This window comes from Marasmius oreades, chromosome 3 (genome assembly GCF_018924745.1).
Source record: "Marasmius oreades isolate 03SP1 chromosome 3, whole genome shotgun sequence".
Taxonomy (NCBI): Eukaryota; Fungi; Basidiomycota; class Agaricomycetes; order Agaricales; family Marasmiaceae; genus Marasmius; species Marasmius oreades.
In genome coordinates this window covers 3,445,097-3,468,672 of record NC_057325.1, presented here as the reverse complement: position 1 = coordinate 3,468,672, position 23,576 = coordinate 3,445,097, and the positions used below count along the sequence as shown (strand labels likewise).

The 23,576-nt window shown below is 47.2% G+C and overlaps 5 protein-coding genes across 5 annotated transcripts; 4 read left to right on the top strand and 1 right to left on the bottom strand.

The window, feature by feature from the left end:
* Positions 1 to 194: 194 nt before the first annotated feature.
* On the top strand, positions 195 to 1,924 carry E1B28_006501 (uncharacterized protein; the record flags this gene model as incomplete). The annotated part of the gene is made up of 2 exons (XM_043151178.1): positions 195 to 292; positions 358 to 1,924. The coding sequence occupies 2 exons, from the start codon at positions 195 to 197 to the stop codon at positions 1,922 to 1,924; spliced, it is 1,665 nt and encodes a 554-aa protein (XP_043012271.1).
* Positions 1,925 to 3,092: 1,168 nt separating this feature from the next.
* E1B28_006500 (uncharacterized protein) lies at positions 3,093 to 4,322 on the top strand (the record flags this gene model as incomplete). Its single annotated transcript, XM_043151177.1, has 3 exons — positions 3,093 to 3,621; positions 3,674 to 4,079; positions 4,139 to 4,322. The coding sequence occupies 3 exons, from the start codon at positions 3,093 to 3,095 to the stop codon at positions 4,320 to 4,322; spliced, it is 1,119 nt and encodes a 372-aa protein (XP_043012270.1).
* A 10,153-nt stretch (positions 4,323 to 14,475) lies between these two features.
* E1B28_006499 (uncharacterized protein) lies at positions 14,476 to 16,486 on the bottom strand (the record flags this gene model as incomplete). The annotated part of the gene is made up of 2 exons (XM_043151176.1): positions 14,476 to 16,263; positions 16,319 to 16,486. The coding sequence occupies 2 exons, from the start codon at positions 16,484 to 16,486 to the stop codon at positions 14,476 to 14,478; spliced, it is 1,956 nt and encodes a 651-aa protein (XP_043012269.1).
* Positions 16,487 to 18,091: 1,605 nt separating this feature from the next.
* E1B28_006498 (uncharacterized protein) lies at positions 18,092 to 20,657 on the top strand (the record flags this gene model as incomplete). Its single annotated transcript, XM_043151175.1, has 7 exons — positions 18,092 to 18,229; positions 18,332 to 18,415; positions 18,471 to 18,604; positions 18,658 to 18,814; positions 18,868 to 18,980; positions 19,032 to 19,839; positions 19,905 to 20,657. Exons 6-7 carry the CDS (start codon positions 19,537 to 19,539, stop codon positions 20,655 to 20,657), a joined length of 1,056 nt encoding a protein of 351 aa, XP_043012268.1. The 5' UTR covers positions 18,092 to 18,229; positions 18,332 to 18,415; positions 18,471 to 18,604; positions 18,658 to 18,814; positions 18,868 to 18,980; positions 19,032 to 19,536.
* Positions 20,658 to 21,374: 717 nt separating this feature from the next.
* E1B28_006497 (uncharacterized protein) lies at positions 21,375 to 23,513 on the top strand. The gene is made up of 10 exons (XM_043151174.1): positions 21,375 to 21,818; positions 21,880 to 22,014; positions 22,069 to 22,185; positions 22,255 to 22,377; positions 22,439 to 22,523; positions 22,578 to 22,676; positions 22,733 to 22,763; positions 22,821 to 22,895; positions 22,944 to 23,297; positions 23,355 to 23,513. Exons 1-10 carry the CDS (start codon positions 21,758 to 21,760, stop codon positions 23,418 to 23,420), a joined length of 1,146 nt encoding a protein of 381 aa, XP_043012267.1. The 5' UTR covers positions 21,375 to 21,757; the 3' UTR covers positions 23,421 to 23,513.
* Positions 23,514 to 23,576: the final 63 nt, after the last annotated feature.

Genomic DNA, 23,576 nt, shown 5'->3' with positions numbered 1-23,576 from the left:
GATGCTAGACCACCGCGACAAATATCAACTTTATCTATATTTTGTATAGATGGCCCGTCACGTCGTTTAAGTTTTTTAGCCTTTTATATAGACTGAACAATGGAAACAATTGAGAAAGAACCTTGACCTTGACCTTACAATTAAATTTCATGTCATGTGAATCGGTACGCGGTATACCTCGCTCTTCTTTCTTTATGCCGTCTGTCCATTCGAATTACTCTTCAACCGCTCCTGTTCCTTCCATCATCCTCAAGTGGATATCACGTGTGAGCTTCTGCGGCCACTTTGAGCGGTATGTCATCGTATCTTCCGAATTCAAGTGACTGAAAGATTCCAGTCAACACAACCTTACCACAGAATGAAGCTGCTGGCTTGTGAGAGTTGTGGAACTGTAAATGGATACGACCTCGAGCTCCCTGAACCACCATTAATGGCCCTATTGAAGTCGAATGAATCTCCAATTGATGAAGACGTGTACACGATTCGCAACGTTGTTTGGCAGGTCGAAAGCAATCTGGAACCTCTGGTTGCCGAAATCGATCGCCTCAAACGTGTAGTGACAGACCTCGAGGTCGCTCGCGATACCCTACTCTCCTTTGCCAGAGATCACCGTGCTATATTGTCCCCAGCCCGTAGGCTTCCTTCCGAAATACTACAGGCGATATTCTTCTCCTGTCTGCCATCGCGGATTTCAGAAGATTCTTTCGATATCTGGGATGTGAGGCAAGCACCTTGGGTGCTAACTCAAGTTTGTAGTAGGTGGCGTTCAATATCTCTTGGGTGTCCAAGATTATGGGAGAACGTGGTACTCCACGCTCCATCGCTGAAGCGACCTATCCGTGGTCGTATCCAGATGCTACAAGCTCACATCGACAGAGCCGGAAACCTCCCTCTACGCGTTCGGCTACACTCAGAGTACGATAGGAAGGAGGATAGGGACGTAGTCGATATACTCGTCATTCACTCCTTACGTTGGCGAGTGTTGGACCTTAAAGTTCCCGTCACCCTGTTTAAAATGATGAGGCCAATCAGTGGCAGGCTTCCTCAGCTTCAGAAACTCCAGATATACGCCCAGAATTACCACGCAGAAGACGTCTCGTTCATGTTCCGAAACACACCAGCTTTGCAGGACATCCGCCTGGTTGTCACCCCGTTTTACGACATCTACCCCACCTTTCCTTATCATCAACTCTTGCGTCTCATGGGCTCATTCAACGTTGAGCTAGCTCTTTCTATACTCCAGCAGACTGGGAAACTGGTCGATTGCAAATTTTTGGTTTACCAACGGGAGAGTTTCGTACGTATGCCCAGCTGCGTGATTCGTATGTCGAATTTGCGCACGCTCGACCTTCGTTTAGAACGAAATTACAAGTTTTTGAACAAACTCGATCTTCCATCCTTGGAGGAGCTTCACTTGCAGTCTATAGAGCGGGCTCGAGGTGCAGATTTTCACGAAGAGCTTCTCAGGCCAACCCCACTTCTCGAGTTGATCGCCCGCTCTTCGCCACCCATTCAAGAGTTGTGTATTCGGGACTCATATTGGTCTGAAGACGAGTTCATATCATTGCTCCTTGTCATTCCCGCCGTCAGGAAGCTCGAGCTCTCCATTGTTCAACATATGTTGGACTTGTCCAGCCTCATATTCGACCCAGATCACGCCTCCCTTCCACTCGTACCCATGCTTTCTGAACTTTCATTGGAAGTGCATTCCCAGCTAAATGCAGATGGCCTCTTGGACATGATCGAGTCGCGATACAGGACTGGCCCTTTATCTTCCGTTCCCCCGCCTATCGTCGGGCGCTTGCAGAGATGCCACGTACGCACCGCAGCGAGTTTCCGGTCATCAATCATGGTGACTGTGCGATTGGAAAAGCTGCGAGCTGAAGGCATGGACGTATTCATCACGGACCAGAGATACTTGTGATCTACATACGCCTGTCTCAACGGCATACAGGGTTGGCACAGCGAACTTAAACTTGACCTCTGTGGAGTATGCACATATTTACTGGACTGTGGTTATCGTCCAAGTCCCGGTGTACGTGATTGACATGGATTTGGAATGCAATTACTTGAACCTCGAAATCGTGGTTCGGTGTTATTCTGTCGATCCTGGATTGAGAATTTTAGCCCTGGATCTACTCCGCGAAGTGTATTACACGCACCTGTTTTCGACAGGGTACTCGATCCGAAGAAACGAGCTCAAACCAGCACCGGATTTTGTAGTTCCAGCATGTTTTGTAGTGCGTTCAGTAAGCTTTCTGTCGTTATCTCTAATGTCTCGTTATTCCAGGTGTCAATGTCGTCGGTCGAGCGACGAGGAATGCGCCTGGTGCTAAGTAACACCTTACTTGAGCAGCCTGGATGCTCGAAATTCTGTTAGCATGAGCACTGTTGTCCAGGACTACGAAGGACATATTCTCCCAAGTGAATATCTTCACCGGGTATCTCGAAGCCTTCCTTAGCAAGCCTGTTAATCCCGATCAGCATTCAACATTCAATATTGGCACTCCCTATGGAGACAAATTATAGACATTCACGCGCATGAAAGATGGAAAACCGGCTCGGCAGCATAGCGTTGTTATTTCTCTCATCAGCCGGTCCCGACAGCCGAAAGGGGCTGTACTCAGGACTCGGGTTCCGTGCCACCAACGTGCCACCGTTGGCCATGTTACAAGGTTGGCATTGTTGGTGTACCGCCTGGGTAGCTAGGCTACCATACAGCCTGCAGAATGCGACCCGGTGTTGTCGTCTCCAATGTGTACTTCGACTTTTCATCATGCGAGGGGCGGTAACCATCAAAATATCTACCATTAATCCTTTCATGAATTCAATGCACGCGCTAAGGTTCAAACAGGCACTCGCATACTTGGCGCAAACTGTCAATTGATATTCGATGCCAAATGGACACTATATAAGAGATCCCAGGCCTATAAGGTCTTCCGTTCTGAACGAACTCTACCTTCTGTGTGGGTGCACCGGCGGCACTTGTAGACCTCTTTCGACTTTCATTCACTCCCTTCCTTTGTCCTTCCTTTGGAGAGCAGTTCTCTGCCTGGGCCTTGGTTCCGCACAGCACCTAATTTCAGAAAGTCATGAAGTTCTACCTCGCAACCTTGTGTCTAGCCCTCTCTCGTGTCGTTGATGCGGCACCTGTTACAGAACGAGGACTGTTATCGAGTATCGATGCCCTTGATGACGTCCTCCTCTTCGACTCTCCTGCTTTCCAAGATCCAACAAATCCCGGGAAGACCCTCATTGACGTTCAATCATATGTATTCCTAAAGCAATTCGATCTGGATCCTCTTACCACTGTGATCACCGATGGACTTCAAAACCTTGGGATTAATGTTGGCGACCAGATTGATAGAGTCATTGAAAGAACGAAACTTTTTGCCACCTTAGGCTTACCGGGAAAAGAGGTAAAGATGACAGTTGAAGGGTGTGAGAAGGAAGCTACGCTTCCGAAGACCGGATTTAAGGACCTTGGTGTGGTCACTGGCACTGTTTCAGTTGGAGAGTGTGGAGGTGGGAATCAATTCAATGCAACGGTTGAAGGCGATGACTTCACGCGCAGTGTGAAGATATTTCCATCTCCTCCCGACGGATTGGGTGTTATATCTGGTACGTCTATGCTACTTCTGAACTTACTTTCTTGCTGATGATTTCATGTCAGACATTGACGACACTATCAAGGTTTCGAATGTCCTAGACAAACTCAAGCTTGCGAAATCTACCCTTCTTGACGACCCAACACCGGTGGCCGGAATGCCAGAGCTCTACAAATCTTTGGCGACATCGATGAACCAACCTCAATTCATTTACATTTCTGGATCACCCTTCCAGTTGTACCCATTCCTCCGAGACTTTGTGGACACTACCTACCCGCAAGGTCCTCTTTTCCTCCGTAATCTCACCATTACCGATCTCGGGTTATTGCTGGATTCGTTCAGCGAGGACGCGAGCACCAAGTTGGAGTACAAGTTGTCACAGATTGCTCGAGTGAATGTAATGTACCCCAAAAAGAGCTTCTTGTCGATTGGCGATTCCACCGAGAAGGATCCGGAGATTTATGCCGCTGCGTATGTCGGCCTTTCCCTGTCCTTAATTTCGATAATCTGACGGAAATGTTTTGTTACAGGTTCAAGGCCCATGGTGGCGACTTCATCAGATGTATTTGGATACATCTCGTCGATGGTGCCGAAAATTCCGACGAGAGGTTCGCGGCTGCATTCGACGGTGTCCCTCAAGAACGCATAAGGCTGTTCGATGATTCGCAGATAGCAGGTTTAGCTGACATTGATGTCGCTGGTGGCAAATGCTAGCGTGGTCCTGGATACTGTATTCTATCGATCGGCATGAAACGCACTCTTGAAAAGGATGAGGATTTTGTAGTCGTTCCACTGTAGGGCTGCCTGTGCATCTGTTCGAGTACAGTAAGCATCTTATATCCATTTCAAAGTTAAACCTTTTATTTACTTATTGCTCGAGGTCCTCTATGACGGTTGTGCACGTTATAAATATGAATACTTTATAGTACGTCTGTCAGCGTTGTAATACCCATGACCCCTGAATGTATACAGTCACCCATTAAAAGCGCTTCACGGTTGCGGATAAATATTTCTTCGGCAGTCCGAAAACCCTTTGCAGGCCCGTTGACGTTGGTCAGGATACAAACTGGGACATGGGAGTAAGGGTACTGGATAGATGTACTAATCTGTGCAAGCGCAAAAACCGAAACTATCGAGAAAGAATTTTCAAAATGATTCCTTTCATCGTCCGCCTCGCTCGGCTGGATAGAACCTCAGACTTAATTGTAGGCATTTGAGCTTGACTCACGGTAGGAGTAACTTCATAGCAGTGGCGCTAATGGCGCAAGCTCCTCTCACTGGGATTCACCATCTTGAACATACCGCGACCATCGGGGGTTCGACGACCAGTCGAATGAGGTTCGGCATCAATCACTTTCAGTAAACAAGAATTGCACGGTACCAGTCGAGTGGAAGTGGTCCCCGGAGCTCAGCTGAAGCTCGACCTCACACTGCCTGACTTCACTAGTCACTGCGAGTCGGAGTCACCAATCGACGCAGGAAACAAGGCCCTGTTAGCTCCGGCAGATTTCTGGTTGTCTCCTGCTCGTGCTGCCTTGTTGTGATGTGGCATCCAGATGGTTCCTGTCTTGAGTCGGGTTAATCATAAGGTTAAGAGAACCCTACCTTGAATATTCCTTGAATATTCCTTGAATACGTACAGTTTACGACCCTCCAGTGGCCCAGGGTCTTGGCTGTATAGTGCATGCTCGGGGGGCCGAAATAAATTTGGAGTAGACCGTGTCATGAGGCCCGGGGGCCCAAATTAAAAAGGATTGAAGGGATCCATCCCTGTTGTTCAGGTTGCCGACGTTGATAAAAGAAAGACGAAACCGTCTTGATGACTACGAAGAGTGTAGTAAGACTCGAAAAGAAAATAACTTGTCCTCAATTTCTCGGCCCTCCCCTTGCCACTTGACGCTCTGCGAGCTCCCCTAGTTACTTTTAACACCTCCCGGGCCTCTTCCCCCCAATCGACTGCATTTAGCAACAAGATGAATAAATATTGAGATACCACTCCGGAAAAGCGTGTCATCCTTGTGCACGGGCCATTGGCGTCGCGCGACTTGTATACTGGGAGACGTAGGTTGCTAAGAGGTTGCTACTAGTGGTTTGTGACGAGTTTTCACGTGGGTGTTACGGTATGTTTCTCGCCGCTTGTCGCACAAATAATAAACTTGGCAGAACCAGTTTAGAAGAGATCTAATGGAATGTCAAAATGAAAATGTCACGCTGGTTTATCGATAGATAGATAGATAGATAGATTACGCAGCATGGTCCCACAAGGGAACCGCCGGAACTACTAGTACTACCCTAAAGCGAGCTCACCCCTCTCAGGAGGCGGTAGACTGTAGGGCGACCAGCAGCCACTTATTACAGTACATCGAAATTTAGAAGGACAAGTAGACTAGTGTAGTATAGCAGTAATACTTTCATCGTTGCCAAATTCTTCATCACCGAAATCTGATCCGGATGCGCTGACGTTGAATTCGCTGTCGCCGTCGCTGTTCAGATCTTCCTCCGCACTATCATGATCCCCACCGTCAACGGGGTCGTCGTCAAAGCACCGAAAGCCTTCTAGCACCTTTCGCTGCCACAAAACCATCGCTTGGTGAACAAATCTCGCAGTTGCAACCACCAAGTCCCATGAATAAATGCAATTCTTCAAGACTTGGAAAGCCTCGTTATCTTGTACCGGTACGTTGTAGCGTTGGCGTGAAGGCAAAGACGCCATAAACTGTTCACGTATCGCTAATAATTCGAGGTCTGCAGGGCAGGCCAACATAACATGCTCAGGAGTTTCGTAGTGAGCATCACAAGCGCGACAACAATATGAACTCCAATCATCGGATGGCTTTGGCGTACGCGCCGGAGACGCCTTAAAGATGCACGGTACGCAGGCACCCAACAACAGTTGCGTGAGAGAGATGCGATGTTTATAGTTAGGAATTCTCGTCAAGTAATGGCGAAGATAGAGGATGTGGAAAGTAGGCACGTCTTCGACCTTTTTCGGATCCACAGGTTCCAGGCGGTTCCGAATGAGGGACAGTCGAGAGAAAGTGTCAACATCCTGCTGTAAGCTTTTACAGATGTTCGAGCTCAATGTTTTGATTAGTTGTTTGATGACCCCCTCGGTCAAATCGTCTATGGAAGGCAACCGAAGAGGTGGACCCGCGGGGCCCGGCGATCTGGAGAGGACAAAGTCAAGATCAGACATCCATGAAGTATTCCCTTTCATACGAAGACGATCGCTAGAACGTAACGCCAACGTAGTCATATGATCCCCTCCATTAGACGGTGGAGTATGCGTAACGAGGTAGAGTAAGTATCGCAGTGCAAGAACAAGGCGGCGTTGCAGAATAGGGTACACCGCCGTCTCTGTGAACAGTACAGAGACGATGGAGTGGTTTCCGAGTCCAAGGAGACGACGAAGGAAGTTGACCTGAACATCCACCAACTTTTGTGGACCATCCCTTGCGACATCGAGAGCCACTTCACACCCACTAATAAGGTGACAGTCGACTAAAGTGGTGTAGAGGTTGCGAGACACTGCGGGGGGAAGGCGATGCCGACCGACAAGTCTGTCTGTCCCTAAAATTCCTTGTGCCGATGCAATGGCGGATTTGACCTTCACGTTGTAGAACTCGGAGAAGATGTCGTGATTCGTGGATGAGAAACTGATACCCACGTACTTGTACACAGGTACTATTTCCAACCGCAGTCCCCGTATCACGAAGAAAGGCGGTTGTTGAGGTAACTTCCCAAATATCATAACCTTAGATTTCTTTGGATCCAGTGACAGAAAGTTATCGTAACACCAGGATTCTAGCTCATTGAGATGTCTGCGCAAGCCCTCAGGCGTACGTGACATGATGACCATGTCATCCGCATGCTCAAGATGAGAGATAGGATACCCTTCAAGGTCAGCATCATCGGGATCTTGTGGGAAATTCAGAGTCACCAGGTATAAATTCCACAGGAGAGGAGAAGCAGGATCACCGATGAGAACCCCAGAAAGGGACTTGAACTCCTCTGATAGTTCATCCTCCAGCGATATAAGGTATGTCATCTTGTCGTAAACACATCTAAGCCAATCAAAGTAGTGACCTGTAAACCCATAATGTTCCAGACGATCCCACAGTGCTGATTGGTTAGTTGATGGGAAGGCGTTCGACACATCAATAAATGCGACATAGAGGGGATCTCCTCCTGCAAGCGTCTTTTCTATAATTGAGCGTAAAATGAACGCGTTGTTATGGGTGCGATAGCCCTCTCGGAAGCCATTCTGAGAAGGGGGAATTATCCCCGCTTCCTCTGCAGCATACATTAGTTTCATGTTCACCAAGAGCATCGCAAACTTCAAGAAACAGCTCTCCAGTGCTATCGCACGGTAATTGACTGGGTCTGATGTATCCTTTCCCGGCTTTGGAATGGCAACAATAAGAGTCGTTAACCAAGCGGCAGGTGCACTCGAGGAGTCCAGACATGCATTGAGAAGCTGACAAATATTTTTTTTTTTTTTTTTTTTTTTTTTTTTTTTTTTTTTGTGGAGCGTTGTCTAATGACAGAGGTGAGCAGACGCCTAGCTGTCCCCGCTGCCAGCAGCTGGGCCGACCGAAGTCGGTGCTCGTGCCTCCCGCTAGGTTGCAAGGGATTGAAACCTTGCTAAAGTTTAGAAACCACCTGAGGAAACGCCGTTACGCGCGAAGTGTGAGACTCGGGTAAGCATCTCTTCGTCAGCTGAGGTTGTATAGCACGCAAAGCGGCTTCAGACCTCCTAGCTGACGCGTCCTTGATGTTACCCCATACTCACTAAAACCCCAGTCTCCGCTTGTAGATTCACCGTGCGGAGATTTTCTAGAAGCTCAATTGTTATCCCTTTCCAAGTAATTTTTACAATGTGTTCTGGTAAGGCTTTTTTTCCGTATGTTTTTTTATTTATCATGAGCTTATCGATCTGTAGACGATTCTTAATGATATAGATCCATCTGTTCACTATTTCGTTTTTCGACGGGGGATCTTCGTCGGCTATTACCTTTTGGTTTCTTATTTTCCAGATAAGGAAGGCTGATTCTGAAATCAGGATTTGGAAGAGACGTGAGTCGCCGATTCTTGTTTTCCCATTACCTTTCTTGAACTTGATTTGGCTGCATGCTAGGATTGTACCCACCTTTGGTGGAGTCCATTCGTGTCCGGCTATTTTCCACACCGTCTCGGCGAGCTCCCAGATTTTCTTTTGTTCCGATTCCTTACATTTAGTGAAGATGTGTTTAATTGATTCCGTTTCTCCACAGAATGCGCACTGTGCTCTATCTTCGAAATTAGGGACTGATTTCCAGAAGTTACCGGTACGGTATCCGCCGTGTAGTAATAGGAAAAGGAAGTTCCGGATGTTCCTCGAGACGGTTTTGTTTTGTAGTGAGTTCCAGATTTGTTGGTTTGATGGTTCAGTTCCTGATAATTTTCTCGCAGCTTTTCTTGCCTTTTTTAGGTTTTTCCTTGTTTTCCTCCTGTCTCTCGCTTCTTGGAACTTGAAGGATTCCGCTTTTATGGATTTTATACCTTGGTATGCAATGGCTTGAGTGATTCTTGATAGTTTGGCTCCGGATGTTTTCAGTGCTGGTGGTATTGTCATATCGATAAGGTCTGGAGTTATTTTTATTCTTCCTTCTTCTGCTAGCTGATCGGCTTTCTCATTGCCCTCTATGCCAGAATGTCCTTTGACCCATTTGAAATGTATGTTCGTTTTCCTGCTCCGTAGCCTTGCGACTGTTGTCTCGATCATGTGGGCGTTTTCGACTCCAATGAATCCTTTGTCTTCCCATTTTGAGATGTGTTTGGTGAGTCCGTCAATTGCATATCTGGAGTCGCTATAGATGATCAAGTCTCGTGGTGGTATTTTTTCGGCGGCTTCCTTGATCGCTAAGAGTTCTCCTATTTGGTTCGAGGGTTTCAGTTCTGAGGGTACCTTAATGGCTCTTGTTAATGTTTCGTCATTGTTCACGAAGATCCCTGCGCCCGCGGAGGCTTTTTCCAGGCCGTTGTTTGTGCATGAACCATCTGTGTAGATCACCGTAGGTTCCTGGTCGTTGGGCGGATATTTTTCGGTATCTGGTAGGTCTTCGTTTGTGTTGCCATTCGTGAATATCCTAAAAATATCCGTGAGGGTGCCATCGGTTGTTATTTTCGGGTCGAAGGGGGTTTCGTTTTCGTTCGGGTTTAGGTCCGTAATCTCATAATCTTCAGGGAGTTTGCACAGGGGGTTCCATTTGGGAGGGAGTGCTTGAAGTAGAATTTCGGCTCTTTGGAAACATTTGTCTGGGTGTTTGCAGCCAGTACGTCTCCTTGTTCTTCGGCAGCCTTTACATTGGCAGTGTGTTGATTTCTGATGGTGTTTAGATCTTCTTAATTTAGCTAGATGTTCGGCTTCGCCTACCGTCCTCAGTACGTGCCATACTTTAAGGCAGACATTCGTTTTTACATTATTCCTATACAGTGATCTCGAGGTGGTACATTTTGTGTGGTACCAAATTGGCATGGATCTTATAATTTTACGTGAGAAGGCCATGCCTTCAATAGCTAAGTTGTATTTTTTTGCAGTGTCAGTTAATTTTTGAAGGTCCTTTGGAAGGTTTTTCCTGGACGGCTTCCAATTTTGTAGGAATGGGTTTTGTCGTAACTCCGGGTCGACGCATTCGTCGGTCGTCCTAATTCCTAAGGCCAACTGTCTATCAACAAAATGAGCCCATATGGGGCGATCGCCGTTAAGTTTAAGATACGATTGGATCCAGGTTATCATTATGGCTTCGTTTCGTGCTGTTATATCGAAAACTTTTTTTCCTCCTTCGTTCAGGTCAGCGTACATTGTTTCCTTGTTAATCGTGTGGCTCGCTCTGTTTCCCCATATGAATTTGTTAATTCTTTTATCTAGGAGCTTTTCTATCTCTTCCGGCATGCCTTGGACTTTGGTCAGGTACTGGGTCATTCCGGCTACTACCATTTGAATGATTAATCTTCGTCCTTCCATTGTCGGGTGGCCTCGTTCCCATCTTTCGAGAGCTCTATCAATCTTATCTAGCGTTTTAGTCCAAACACCCGTTTGGTCAATGTTATTTCCGATCCAGCCTCCTAGAATTCGGGCGGCTTCTCCGTCTTTCAGCAGGTGAACGTGTTCCTCGAAGGGAGTGCTTTCGATGTCTCCACTTGTTGTCCGGTGCAGTAGAACTGAGGTTCTGTATTCTGGCGTCCCGATTGGGATTATTTCTGTTTTGTTGATGTTGAATTTGGCACCTGATGCTCGACACCAGGTTACTAGGATTTGTTTTAGGTCTGACCAGTTGTCTTCTTTTGACAGATAGACTGTTGTATCGTCCGCAAAGAGAGTCGCGATGAGTCTTTCTTTTTTGTCCGGTATTTTGAATCCTTTTAGCTCAGATGATCTTAACATTATTGCCAAGGGTTCAATTGCGATGTCGAAGATTAGGCAGGATAGGGGGTCACCTTGACGGACGCCTCTTGTTACTCTGAAAGGTTTCTCGCTTTTAATGCCGTTTACTACTACGTACGTGTGCGCGTCTTCGTAAAGTGATCTTATTGTTGATATAAATCTAGCAGGCAAGTTGAAGTTTTCTAGGGTTTTCCATAGGTAATCGTGTTCAATTCTGTCATATGCTTTCTCTTGATCTAGGGCTACAATTACGCCATTTTCTTCTGTGGCTTCGGCGTATTCCAGGACTCTTTTGGCGAGCCATACGTGGTCGTATATTTGGCGCCCTGGTACGAATCCGGCTTGGCTTGGGTGGATGATATTAGGTGCTGACTTGCCTAGCTTGATAGATAAAGCTTTGGTGAAAATTTTGTAGTCAGTGTTCAGGAGGGATATAGGGCGATAGTTGGCGATTTCGGCTTTATCTCCTTTTTTATATAGCGGACACATCCAGCTTTCAGCGAAGTTTGTTCCTTTTGTTTTGCCATGTCGTTCGATGTCATTGAACAGGATTTGCAGTGTGCCGATTATGTCAAAGGCCGGTTTGTTGTCTTTTTCTGCTGTTCGGTGTCTAGCATCTAGGGATTTGTATAGTTCATAAGTTAGGCCGTCGAGACCCGGGGCTGTTCCGTTTTTGGAGGCTCGGAGAGCTGTATCTATGTCCTCTCTGTCCAGCTCATTGTTCAGTTCAGCGGCTTCTTCGTCTTTGAGAGTGGATTTTATCGAGTTCATGACTTGCATTGTTGCTGAGTCGCGTACTCTTGTATCCTCTTGGGTGATTGATTTGTCTTTATATTGGATACCGTCGTGGTAGGAGCAGGCTAGGTTTGCCATTCGTTGTGAATCTGTTATGTAAATCAGGTCTTCCGGGTCGTCTATACCTTGGTTTGTGGGTCGGCTTGGGTTGTGGTATAGTCTGGCGATTAGTTCACGAGGTGATTTATCTTTGTTTAATTGCGACCAGTACTTGCTAATTACTTCTCCTTCTAGTCTGTTTTTTATGGCTGTTGTAATCCGTGAGTTGTTATGTCTTAGTAGTTCTAGATTTTTGATTTTCTCGATTATCGGCGTAGAGGCGAGGATGCGTTCTTCCACTGTTAGAGTTATGTCATTTGTGATTTGCTCCAATTTGGACTCTAGAGTTGCTATTTCTCGTTTTTGGGTGGGTATAATTATTTTTGCTCTTTCTTTGGCTTTGTCTTTGATTTTGATCTTGAAGTCTTCCCATAGGATTTGTGGGTTGTATTGTTCGGTGCGTACTTCTTGGATGGCGCTTCGTGCCATTTGTTCCGTGAGTTTCATTCCTTCCTCTTTTAAGTATGTTGTTAATTCCCTATCTTTATTTATATGGGAAGGCCAGGTCCACCGGGTGTTTCCTGATTCTGGAAGATTTTCGTCCGATAATTTCACTGTGACCATGCTATGGTCCGTGTTTATTCCGATTGAATTTTTAATTTGCCATTCAAAGGCTGCATTAGAGAGATTTTGTTTGATATAAATTCTGTCTATTCTGGAGCATGACCCCGTCTGTTTTTGTCTGTATGTGTATGCTAGAGTTCGTGGGTATGTGTCTCTCCAGCCGTCTATTAGGCGAAGTTCTAATCTCAGTGAGTCAAGTGCATCAACTGGACCAGTCGGATCCCTATGCATTGGAAACCTATCTATTGCGTCCTCTACTATGTTGAAATCACCTCCTAGTATATCGGGTCTCCGCACGTTCAGGTGTCGATGGAAGAAATTTAATATTCTTTCCCATAAACTCTTGTTGGCAGCGTGGTTGTTTGGGGCGTATATGCCTAGAATGGATAGTTTGTCGGAATCGTGCCTTGTGATTTCCAGGAGGAGGGCGTGGCCTGGCACTAGTTCACGGGAGACAATATTTTTGTACTTCATGATGTCTTTGTTTATTACTATGGCAATTCCTTTTGCGTTCTCACTTTCCGGGTATTCGGAGAAGTGGATGTCCAGTCTTTTACCGAAGAGGTTGGACAATCGTTGATGTCTATCGTTTGTCAGGTGCGCTTCTCCTACGATTAGAATGCCCAATTTTTGTTCTTTGATTAGTTGGTTCATATGTAGCCATTTGCTTTTTTGAGGGTCACTGAAATTTGTGGTGTTGCCTAGACCTCCGACATTGAGCGCACCAATTTTAATCCCCGATTTCTTCTTTCGAGATTTGCTTTGCCTGTTTTGAGTTTCGGTGTTGTTGTTTCGTACGGGTTGGTCAGGTTGGTCTATGTTAAGTCCGAATAGATTGTCGTATCTCGTTCTGTTTGCGCTTGGTAAGGATATGTTGGGGATTGTCTGGTTTATTGTATGTTCGTCTCCTTCTTCTTCTTCAATTTGGGTAAGGATTTGTCTATTGTCATCGATAATCCTATCGATCTCATTCATTAGTTCGTACATCGCTTCTTGTTGTGTTGTGTTATTTAAAATGCTGGTATGTGACTGTGTTTCATCTGAGTCATTATCCTGTGTTTGGATGATGTTTACTGGGTTTTCCAGTTCACTCTGGATATTTAGAAATGCCTCATTGGCCGAGTGAAGAGAACTCTGTTGAGATATCCCTCTGATTTGAGGGTGGAGCATTAAGCTATTGCTTAGCCCGCTGCTCGTTGCAGCATTGACACTCTGTTGAGTGTTTCGCTCATTAAGAGCCCAAACAATGGGGGTTGCGGCTGTTTGCGACCCATTTGTACCATTTGTTTGTGTGCCCCCACCTAAAGAAATCGAGTCATCCTCGATAGTGGGGTAGTCGGGGGCGGAACTACCGCCACTATCTCCGACTCTGCCATTACGACGTGCCAATAGACCAGGAATACATACCGTTAAGTTAGAGTGAGAGTTTTGAGGTAGGGTTGGAATTGGGTGGGACCACCTCCTAGTTCGCGACGCTAGGAGGTATTGGAACCCAGGGGGGGTGAGCTGCAGCAACAAGAGCTCCTCACAGTTCTGGACCTGCAAGGTTCTCATTGTGCTTGCCAGGACTGCTGGCGGGCAGGCTCCTCCTAAATAGGACTGCCCAAGGTTGAACTTAGCGTCCGAGGCTGTCCTGAGGATCCGCGGTCCTCAGTCAGTAATCTCCCGGGGCTAAGGTGCGCTACCGTTTTTACGATCGCGACTTTACCTGATACCAGACCATCGGGGGGGTCCCAGATTGGGTAGTAGTTTAGGATTCAGTTGACAATACGTGTATTTGTTGTCTATAAAGAATACTTGGCTCGTTAACGTGTGTTTTACGAGTGAGAGGGAGATATATATGGTGTTTAGTCCATTAGCACTCTATTTCGTTTTTAGGTTTAATCGTGTCTACGTGTATTGTGGGTGAGTGGGGTTTACGTGAGGGAATTTAGAAGAATATTGTAATCTGAAGCGTCTATGAGTGATTTATATTCGTTAGGCTTACAGGCCTCTTCCACGGCCACCTCGGCCACGTCCACGGCCGCGTCTGGCACCTCTACCTTGACCACGTCCACGGGGGTAGTTCATGTGAGGAGTTCCGATCACTTGGTATGTGTTGGCCGTACGGTTACGGAGTGAGGCTGGGGGGTAGTAGTGTTGCGGGTTGCGGTTTTGGGGAGAGATCATTTCATCGGATTCGTAGCCGTCAGGTGGGATCGGGCTTCCTTGTGGTACTGCTAGAGAGTACGCTCGGTTCCATTGGGTAGTAACATTGATACCTGTGTTCGCCAGAAGGTCACCAATTCGGTCATCCCTTTTGGCACCTTGCCAATCATTGACAATCGCTAGAGGGCAGCGGTGGCGAGCATGTGTGTCGGAGATGCACAATGTGCAGAAGAGAGGGCCTAAGTGGTTCCTATGGTGTAGTTGGGATAGGCGGAACGTAAATTCTTTGAAGTTGTATGACGATTGGCGAAACCGTATGTAGTCTTTGATGTCCTGGCTCAGTCTGTAGTCGCGGGTGATTGGTGCAATGTACACAGGGAATTCGACTGCTTCATTGTCATTGTCTGGTTGGTATAGGCGAGCGTCGATCCCTTTGACTGCATCCATGACTCGTTCGTCAAGCGATTTCGGGTTGTTCAGGGTAGCTTGGGCGACGAAGCTTCTGAAACGGGCATCAAGGAAGAGTGTCTCGCTGATTGCGAATCGGAGAATTGTTATCAGATCCCAGGGGGCTGTGTCTTTAATATTCGGCACAAAGTTGCCAATGTACCAGCTAGGAACGTCAAAGGTGACAGGTATAGCATGGAAAGAGTGTATTGGGGAGATCGCATGGGTTTGCTGATTGAGGATAATGTTTCGTGCCATCACATTGTCAATCCACGCGAATATGACGCGTGGTGGTGCATGTTTGTTGTTGGCGGCAAGGTAACTGCAGCGAGGTTCGGCTACCATGATTTTGACGTCGCCCGCTTCCATGTTAGGGAAGCCTTTGAACCTGTCCCTCAGGAATTGTTCCAGACCAACGTTTGCGATACGTTGCAGGGTTCCACCGTCGAGTATGATGCAGGCTATCCACCTGCCTTTGTCTTGGTCAACGGCATGGAGCATAGCAGGACTGATATTCTTCCTCCAGCGTTCTTTTGCGCAGACAAAGGCCGGGAAGCGTTCCGCGATACGTGTGGTGCCGCCTAGAGCGGTAAGGTAGTCTACTGGGAGACTGCCATAGTCGGGAGGGGTTAGGTCGCGGTGTGGGTTTCTGTTGGCGGTTGGGATTCCTCTGGCTCTGAAGTCTTCCGGCGTTGTATCAAACTGACGGGGTGTAAGGGTGAATGGAGGTGAAGTTAACGTGTTGGAGGAGGGTTGTGGACCTTGACTGTTGGCTGTGATGGTTGGATTTTCGTTTACGCTATTGGAGGAGTTCCCCATGTTGACATCCTGTTGGTAGCTGATGAGTGGACCAACTGGCTGACCCCACGGTTGGGAGTAACGAGGTGCGCCATTTGGGGTGGGAGATGACGGTGGCGACGGTGGGGGGAGGGTTCCACTGGGGTTGCCATGTACTTTCCTTCGTTGAGGGGTCTTCGGGTCATCATATACATGTTGTGACTCGAAGGCCGGGTTGGTACGTGGGCCTTTGCTTGGGCCTTGGTCTGTGATTGTTGTGGTAATACGGTTCGAGAGGGACGAGCCTGCTCGTCTGTAACTGGTGTGGACACGTTGTTCGAGGCCCGGGTCAATTGGTTCTTGGCCGTCAGGAGCTGCATAATGCGCAGGGGCTACGACCTGTTGGGTCTTAGCATGAGTGGTTTTCGTTCATGTTGGTAAGCGGTTTACTTACAGCTTTTGTGATGCGGTGTTCGTTGGGGGATGTATCCTCCTCCATTTCCTCATCGGGCTGGGTATGGTATGGGACGTTGCTTGCGGTGTCAGAGTTGTCGTACTCGGACCTAGTGGTGAAGTTTTCGTAGAAGTTTTCGTTGGACAGATGTTCGTCTCTTCCCTGCATTGCGATAAGAGGATGTGTTGCGAGGGTTGGTTTTCTCGACGGCTAGTGCTTTTATCTCTCACTGACGGTGTTTTGCTCTGTTTTCTGTGTTTTCAGGCATGTATGTTTGATAGGTTAAAAGCCTCCGTACCTACATAATCGTACGGCATTGAGCTATGATTGTCGACATTGGGACCTACACATCGTGGAGGAGCGGTTTAGGCTACGTGGAGGTGACACGTAGTAGCAACGGGGGAGTAGCGTAAAGGTGGGTTGGTTTCGACATAGTAGAATTTATGCGTAAGTGGGCGTTATTGTTTACAAGGGTGGTGCCTATGTAGGCATTGTTGTTGGTCTATTAGACTTTTTAAGATGTATTTCTATCTCGAGTGTCATTGGGGGCGGTTTTGCTCACCACGAGTAGTTTCATGTTTCTGGGGTTTCCCCAGATCCATTCCTCTTATGGAGGAGGCCACTGGTGACTCGTTTGTGTGGAGAGAAGGCTGCATTGAGCTTCTGCTGGCAATTTGCTGCCCTATCTGCACGTTGGCAGGTGGGGGACTCTTACTTGCCCATCTTGAAATTTTGATGGTGGTGGTAAGAGGTCACGTTCCCCCCGAAGCTGACAAATTTCATTGTTATCCATGTCCATGATGCGAGAGTATGGAGTATCATCAATGCCTGTTGTCTCTGAGTGGTGTCAGCGACAAAGATATGTCTTAACGTGCTCTACGTCTGCGATGGTAATGTGTTCATTTAATACCGAAAAAATCGAAGGGGCTGTTGGGGCTGTGCGCGCCTCAGACGACTGTTTATGCTCCTCCAGCTTCACTTTGTTGAAATTTGACTTGTCCGGGTCAGGCGGATTCATTTGAGGTACAAATACACTGTGCAGCTGGGCAACAGTGGTCGAGACAGGAGGTGCACGTGGATATCGAAGACGTTTGTACAATCGCCAGAAGACTGCTGGTCGAGATGAAGCATCCTCCAACTTTGTCAATATACGTGACTGCTGTTGACGCTTGTATGCGCGACCACGATGACTGCTGTGGCTATACGAAGCCCCTCTATTCACTGTCAGCTTCTTACTAACTGTCTCCGTATCCGACAGATCAGTAGTTAGCTTCGAAAGCAGTGGGCAGTTGTCACGTGCTGTAGCAGTTGGGAGGGTCAGGCATTGTATCGCCTCCAAGTCAAGTGTAGAATCCAAAGGAAGATGAGATCGTGACAATCAAAAATGACGCAATGGAAGGATCAAAACACCAGCCTGCTAATGATGAAGCTAGATGGAAGAGGACCAGGTCTAAACGATGTTGATTGCGTTGCGCTGGCGAAAGGCGCTAAAAACGATGAGATAAGGGGGACGGGTAACGAATTCTCTCACGATTCAATCATCTGATATATCCCGCGGACATTGGCCGTCAAATTCTTCCCCCACGTGTGCCCAGAATTGTATACATAGGCGGAACAAGAAGGAGACGTAAGATAATAATTTCCAAATTTGGTAAATATTCCCACGCTCTATTCACCAACGCTTTTGCCCTAATATCATGGTTCTCTTTTTTTTTTTTTTTTTTTTTTTTTTTTTTTGTGGAGCGTTGTCAAATGACAGAGGTGAGCAGACGCCTAGCTGTCCCCGCTGCCAGCAGCTGGGCCGACCGAAGTCGGTGCTCGTACCTCCCGCTAGGTTGCAAGGGATTGAAACCTTGCTAGAGTTTAGAACCACCTGAGGAAACGCCGTTACGCGCGAAGTGTGAGGCTCGGGTAAGCATCTCTGTGTCAGCTGAGGCTGTCTAGCACGCAGAGCGGCTTCAACCTCTTAACTGACACTTCCTCAATGCTACCCCATACTCACTAAAACCCCAGTCCCCGCTTGTGGATTCACCGTGCGGAGGTTTTCTAACAGCTCAATCGTTATACCTTTCCAAGTGTTTTTAACAACGTGTTCTGGTAGGGCTTTTTTTCCGTAGATTTTTTTATTCATCATGAGCTTATCAATCTGTAGACGATTCTTGATGGCATAGATCCATCTATTCACTGCTTCGCTTTTTGATGGGGTCTCTTCGTTGGCGATTGTCTTTTGGTTTCTTAATTTCCAGATAAGGAAGGCTGATTCTGAGATTAGGATTTGGAAAAGACGTGAGTCACCAATTTTTGTTTTTCCATTATCATTCTTGAACTTGATTTGGCAGCATGCCAGAATCGTACCCACTCTTGGTGGTGTCCACTCTTGTCCAGCTATTTTCCACACTGTTTCGGCTAGCTCCCATATGCTCCTTTATCATGGTTCTCTTCGAGTTCAACGGCGTGCACGCAACCTCTCACTCCAAGCGACTCATCATTTGCTAGGCAAGGTCAGTTGTTTGACGATTCATTCATGATATTCACGTTATTCGATTCAGTTCGTCTCGCATAATAGATAGAAATCTAACTATCCTGCACGCCCCCATCGCTCACTCAAGTTCATCTTCGCAGTGGTTCAGCTCGATACCGTTCTCTCTTGATGAAATTGATGGCGAGTTAAACGGATTCTTGTGTAACATCTTCGTGATGATAATTTTCTCAGCCATGTAAGGTTGTTGAACCAGCGTCATGTTTTTTCCCCCAAGGAGTCTTGAATCGTTTCGCTCGATGTACCCCAAGCACTACTTGCAATGGTTCTCTTCGACGACATGCAGGCGAGATCCTACGGCGTGGACGTAAACTCACCGCTCTCCGAATACCCTATCATTGGTCGGATTTTATGTTTTTATCATAGGAAGTGATCATCTTCGTGCTCGTGGTTTAGCTCGAGGATTGATCTATTATAATGAGATTATCTCCCCCCATGAAAGCACTTTTAAAAAGAGTGAAAGTATTGAGTTTACCGTATGGCCCTACCTGTGCATCCGTTCGAGTACGCCGGTCCTCAATCATGATGCATGACCCCCCGAACGTTTACAGTCACTGGAGGTTTCACGGTTCTGATGGGGGACCAAAGCTGATCTGTTCGACGGTCCGAAAACGGTCCACAGCTCTGGATCTCCAGAATTATCCTTCGCACTCCTCCTTAAGTACCCATCGATTGTCTCATGGATCAAGTTAAACTTCCTGAGCCTTTCGCAAGCATCCCCCGCAAGCCCCTCCTCTTTGGGCCTTCTCCAATTCACCAGCTAGAGCGAATGACCGCAGATCTTGGTGGAAACGTCAAGATCTGGGCCAAACGCGAGGATTGCAACTCCGGATTAGCCTTCGGAGGAAACAAAACACGGAAGCTAGAATATCTACTTGCCGATGCACTGGCCAGAGGAGCAGATACTTTAGTCAGTATTGGAGGAGTCCAAAGTAATCATACGCGCCAAGTGGCAGCGGTCGCTGCTAAACATGGGTTGAAGGTATCGTGATCGAACTTGATCTATCCCAGCGGAATGAGATTCCAATCATTCTCAACCTCATTTAGGCAAAGTTGGTACAAGAACAATGGGTAGATTGGAAGGATTCTGTATATGACAAAGTAGGAAATATCCAGCTGTCTCGATTAATGGGTGCCGAACCTCGACTCGACCCATCTACCTTTGGCATCGAACACAAACCCACAGCGGCGTCTTTAACTGCTGAAGTAGAAGCAGAGGGCGGAAAGCCCTACTACATACCAGCCGGAGCATCCGATCACCCATTGGGTGGTATGGGGTTCGCCAGATGGGCATTTGAGGTTGCTGCTCAGGAAAAGGAAATGGGCATTTTCTTCCACACCATCGTTGTATGTGTTGTGACTGGGTCGACATTTGCTGGAATGATCGCTGGATTCAAGCTTCACACGAGGCTAGATCCGAACGTTCCTCCACGGCGTATCATTGGAATTGATGCATCGGCCAAACCTGTTGAAACAAAAGCTCAGGCTCTTCGTATTGCGAAAAACACTGCTGAACAGATCGGATTGGGGGCAGATGAGATAATGGAGGCGGATGTCGAGCTTGACGAGCGATATCACGCTGGTGTATACGGAATTCCGGATAGGCAGACGTTAGAGGCGATGCAGTACGGAGCAAGAATGGACGCGTTTATCACTGATCCGGTATACGAGGGAAAGAGTCTTGCAGGAATGCTCGATTTGATTCGAAAGGGTGAGATAGAAGGCGGTAACGTGTTGTATGCTCATCTAGGAGGCCAGCTGGCATTGAATGCGTACTCGGATATGGAGCAGAAAGTTTGAATGTCGTAGAACAGCCAGAAAATCTAATATAATGAGACCCGTCTAGGTGTGCAGAGGGAGAAGTACGTACCTTTCGTACGGCCATAATATGAAGAAAGTTCGACTGCAACTCCAGCTGGATGATTATATTGAGAATTGCGCTGCGAGGGCAATCCGGTTATCTATATCAACGGGCGCTCTCATTGGAACATGGAGCTCACTGCGGACGAAGAAGACGTGAAAAAGCAGGGTTACTGAGCTCGAATGAACGTAAGCGCTAGCAGTAATTTGGGCAACCCCAAAGCATTTTTACTGTCATTCGAAGCGAGCAAGCTTGCGGTGCATTATATTTCTCAAACAACAAAAAACCTGGGCCACCGTACAGGGGCGAAGGTGCCAGTGGGTGTAGGGCAGGAGTGTTTGACAGTGGCAGCCTGTTCTGCCGAAATGGTTGGCAAACTTGGCAGGCATCGAATAGCAGACATAGTTATATATACAACCTTAGACTGAGTCTTTGGAAATTTTTGACCGCTTTTTGCAATGTCTTCACACAATTACTGAAGGACACTGACCTTGGAACAGGTATGCTTTGCAGCGTAAATATCTAATATTCATTTGAATCCAAATTTAAAAAAAAAATTACCTGCCCTGACCGGCAGTATTGATCTCAGTTTGCCAGCAAGCGGCAGGAGTACATCAAGCGGTCGTGGCGTCGGCGGAACTAGTTAATAAGATGGAATCGAGACGGATCGGGAGGTACTCGCTGCTGAACTTCTCAAACCTTCTCTGGCAACCAGCTCTTGCCACTACTTCCACCACTTCTTTCCTTTCACTACTACACCTTCATCCCTCAATATAAGCCCCCGCAACTCGATGAATGACTAGGAATTGCTGAACGTCTGCACCGAAGCTCCCAAGATTGTGACCTCCTGAATCACATTTTCATTGGAAGCCCCTTGAGAATGAGATACCGCGGGGTCTCAGAGTGCGATGCGGTGCGCACGTGAAGGCTGGTACAGGGGATATTTCCTAGTCTTGTTGTTTCTGATTCTTCTGCGGTCGTCGACATATAAAGCGTCGAGTAACAGCTTTCAGCCAGCTCACCTCCCCGCTCTACCATCATGGCCGTTATATTTCCATCTGTCGGTCTGCAAATTCTGAGCTCCCTGATCTACTTCCTTGGTTTGTGACTCAGAATCACCTCCGCCCTCAAGCCTCTCTGACTTTCTTAACCCCCCATCAGGGTTATCCATTTTGGCTCATTGTCTCTCTCGGCGTGTTGAAGGATTAACCTCCTGGGCATCTTTTAAGGCAATGTCGTGGCCCAGGTCATGCGTTGACCTGATTTTCCTTGATTCTTGGCTCTTTTTATTCTCAAGTGAGTTCCTCTTCGGGCGTCTCAAAAAACGTTTCTGAGTCCTCGGTTTTTCAGGTGGTCTCCTTATTTTTGGTGTCGGGCTCGAAACCGTTATAGGGGCTTGCACGGCCGGGATCCTTGTTTGCGTCATTTTCTACGCCAGTTCCAAAGTGCTCATCTATTGTTTTCTGGGTAAGTTGTGCCTGCTCTATCGTCAGAATGAGTTTTAGAAACTAAAACCTCTTTTTTGCGATCCTTCAGCTGAAAAAGTTCATCTCGTCTGGTCACCCACGACGGGAAAGAGTCGCTGGCGTTCCTCAGTTTATCTGGCTTGCATCACTTCAATTGTTGCTTATTCCGTTGTGGTCGTTCTTATGATCACTGGTATGTCCCAGACTTCCATAATGACCCACTCAGAACATCATCTGACTCTAATCCTTCCTAGGACGCGTGCATTATTGGAGAGACGATGGTGTGTGTGTCATTGGCCTCAAGTCGTACTCCTCCATTCCTTTATTAAGTTTTGACCTGTGCGTTCTCTCATATCATTATTTATCGGACCACACTGATTGACTCATGCTCAGGTATATCAACCTCTTTCTCAACGGCCTCTTCCTGTGGCCATTGTTCAGGTCCAAGATTGTTAATCCGAGAATCAGATCAGTCGCGATACGTACTTTGATGTAAGTGACAAGACTTGCACGCCTTCGTAAAGACCTCTGACGGTTTCCGACCCTAGTGCATCTAGCGCTGCATTAACTACGTCCTTGGTAAGTTCCCAAACAAATGTCCACAGGGATGGTGATTCTCATAGGCCAGCCTTGCAGGTAAACATTGGCGTCCTTACGGCGGCACACGGCCAGCAACTTGGCTGGGTGTGTCTGGGCTCTTGCGGTACTGATGTTAGTCGGATCCTTGAATCGAATTGCATCAAGCTAACGCGTATATAGGTTATACTCAACGCTCTTGCGATCTTCTGGGTTACGAACGGAAGACGGGGTTCCAATAATCGCACAGAAGATCCTGAAATACCAGGAGAAACTATACCCCATGGTCCCGAATCTCAACGTATACCTATGTCCTCGATAAGGAGTGACATCGTCCTGTTGTCTTCTCCCAAAACGGCAACCCGTCCCCAGCTACAGCCAATGCCGAATTTAGGACCCATCTGCGAAAACGACATGGAGAATAACTCTCTTACTTCGACGCTGACTCACGACTCCGAAAAAATAGCCAACAACTTGGAGAAACAGCGCTTTCCGATGAGGATATTCGGTAGTCGCAATGCCCCTCGTCCGCTTGAGGTAAGAGCTATACGACTTTTAGATCTCTTCGGTGAACTTACGGTTCGTTTTTGCTAGGTTCTGGTTACCACGCAACATGAAGTTGAGGAGGATCGCGTGGAAACCATTCAACCGAAACCCTGAAACCCTAAATTCCTTTTGGGATAAACACGTTCTTTCTGGTATTAAGATGTATACTTCACTTGTCTGTCACTCTTTAAGTGGCGAATATACGAATCAAAATAATGCAATCTTTGAGGATTTCAACGATGTCAATAAGCAAATGCGCCCAAAATGCGC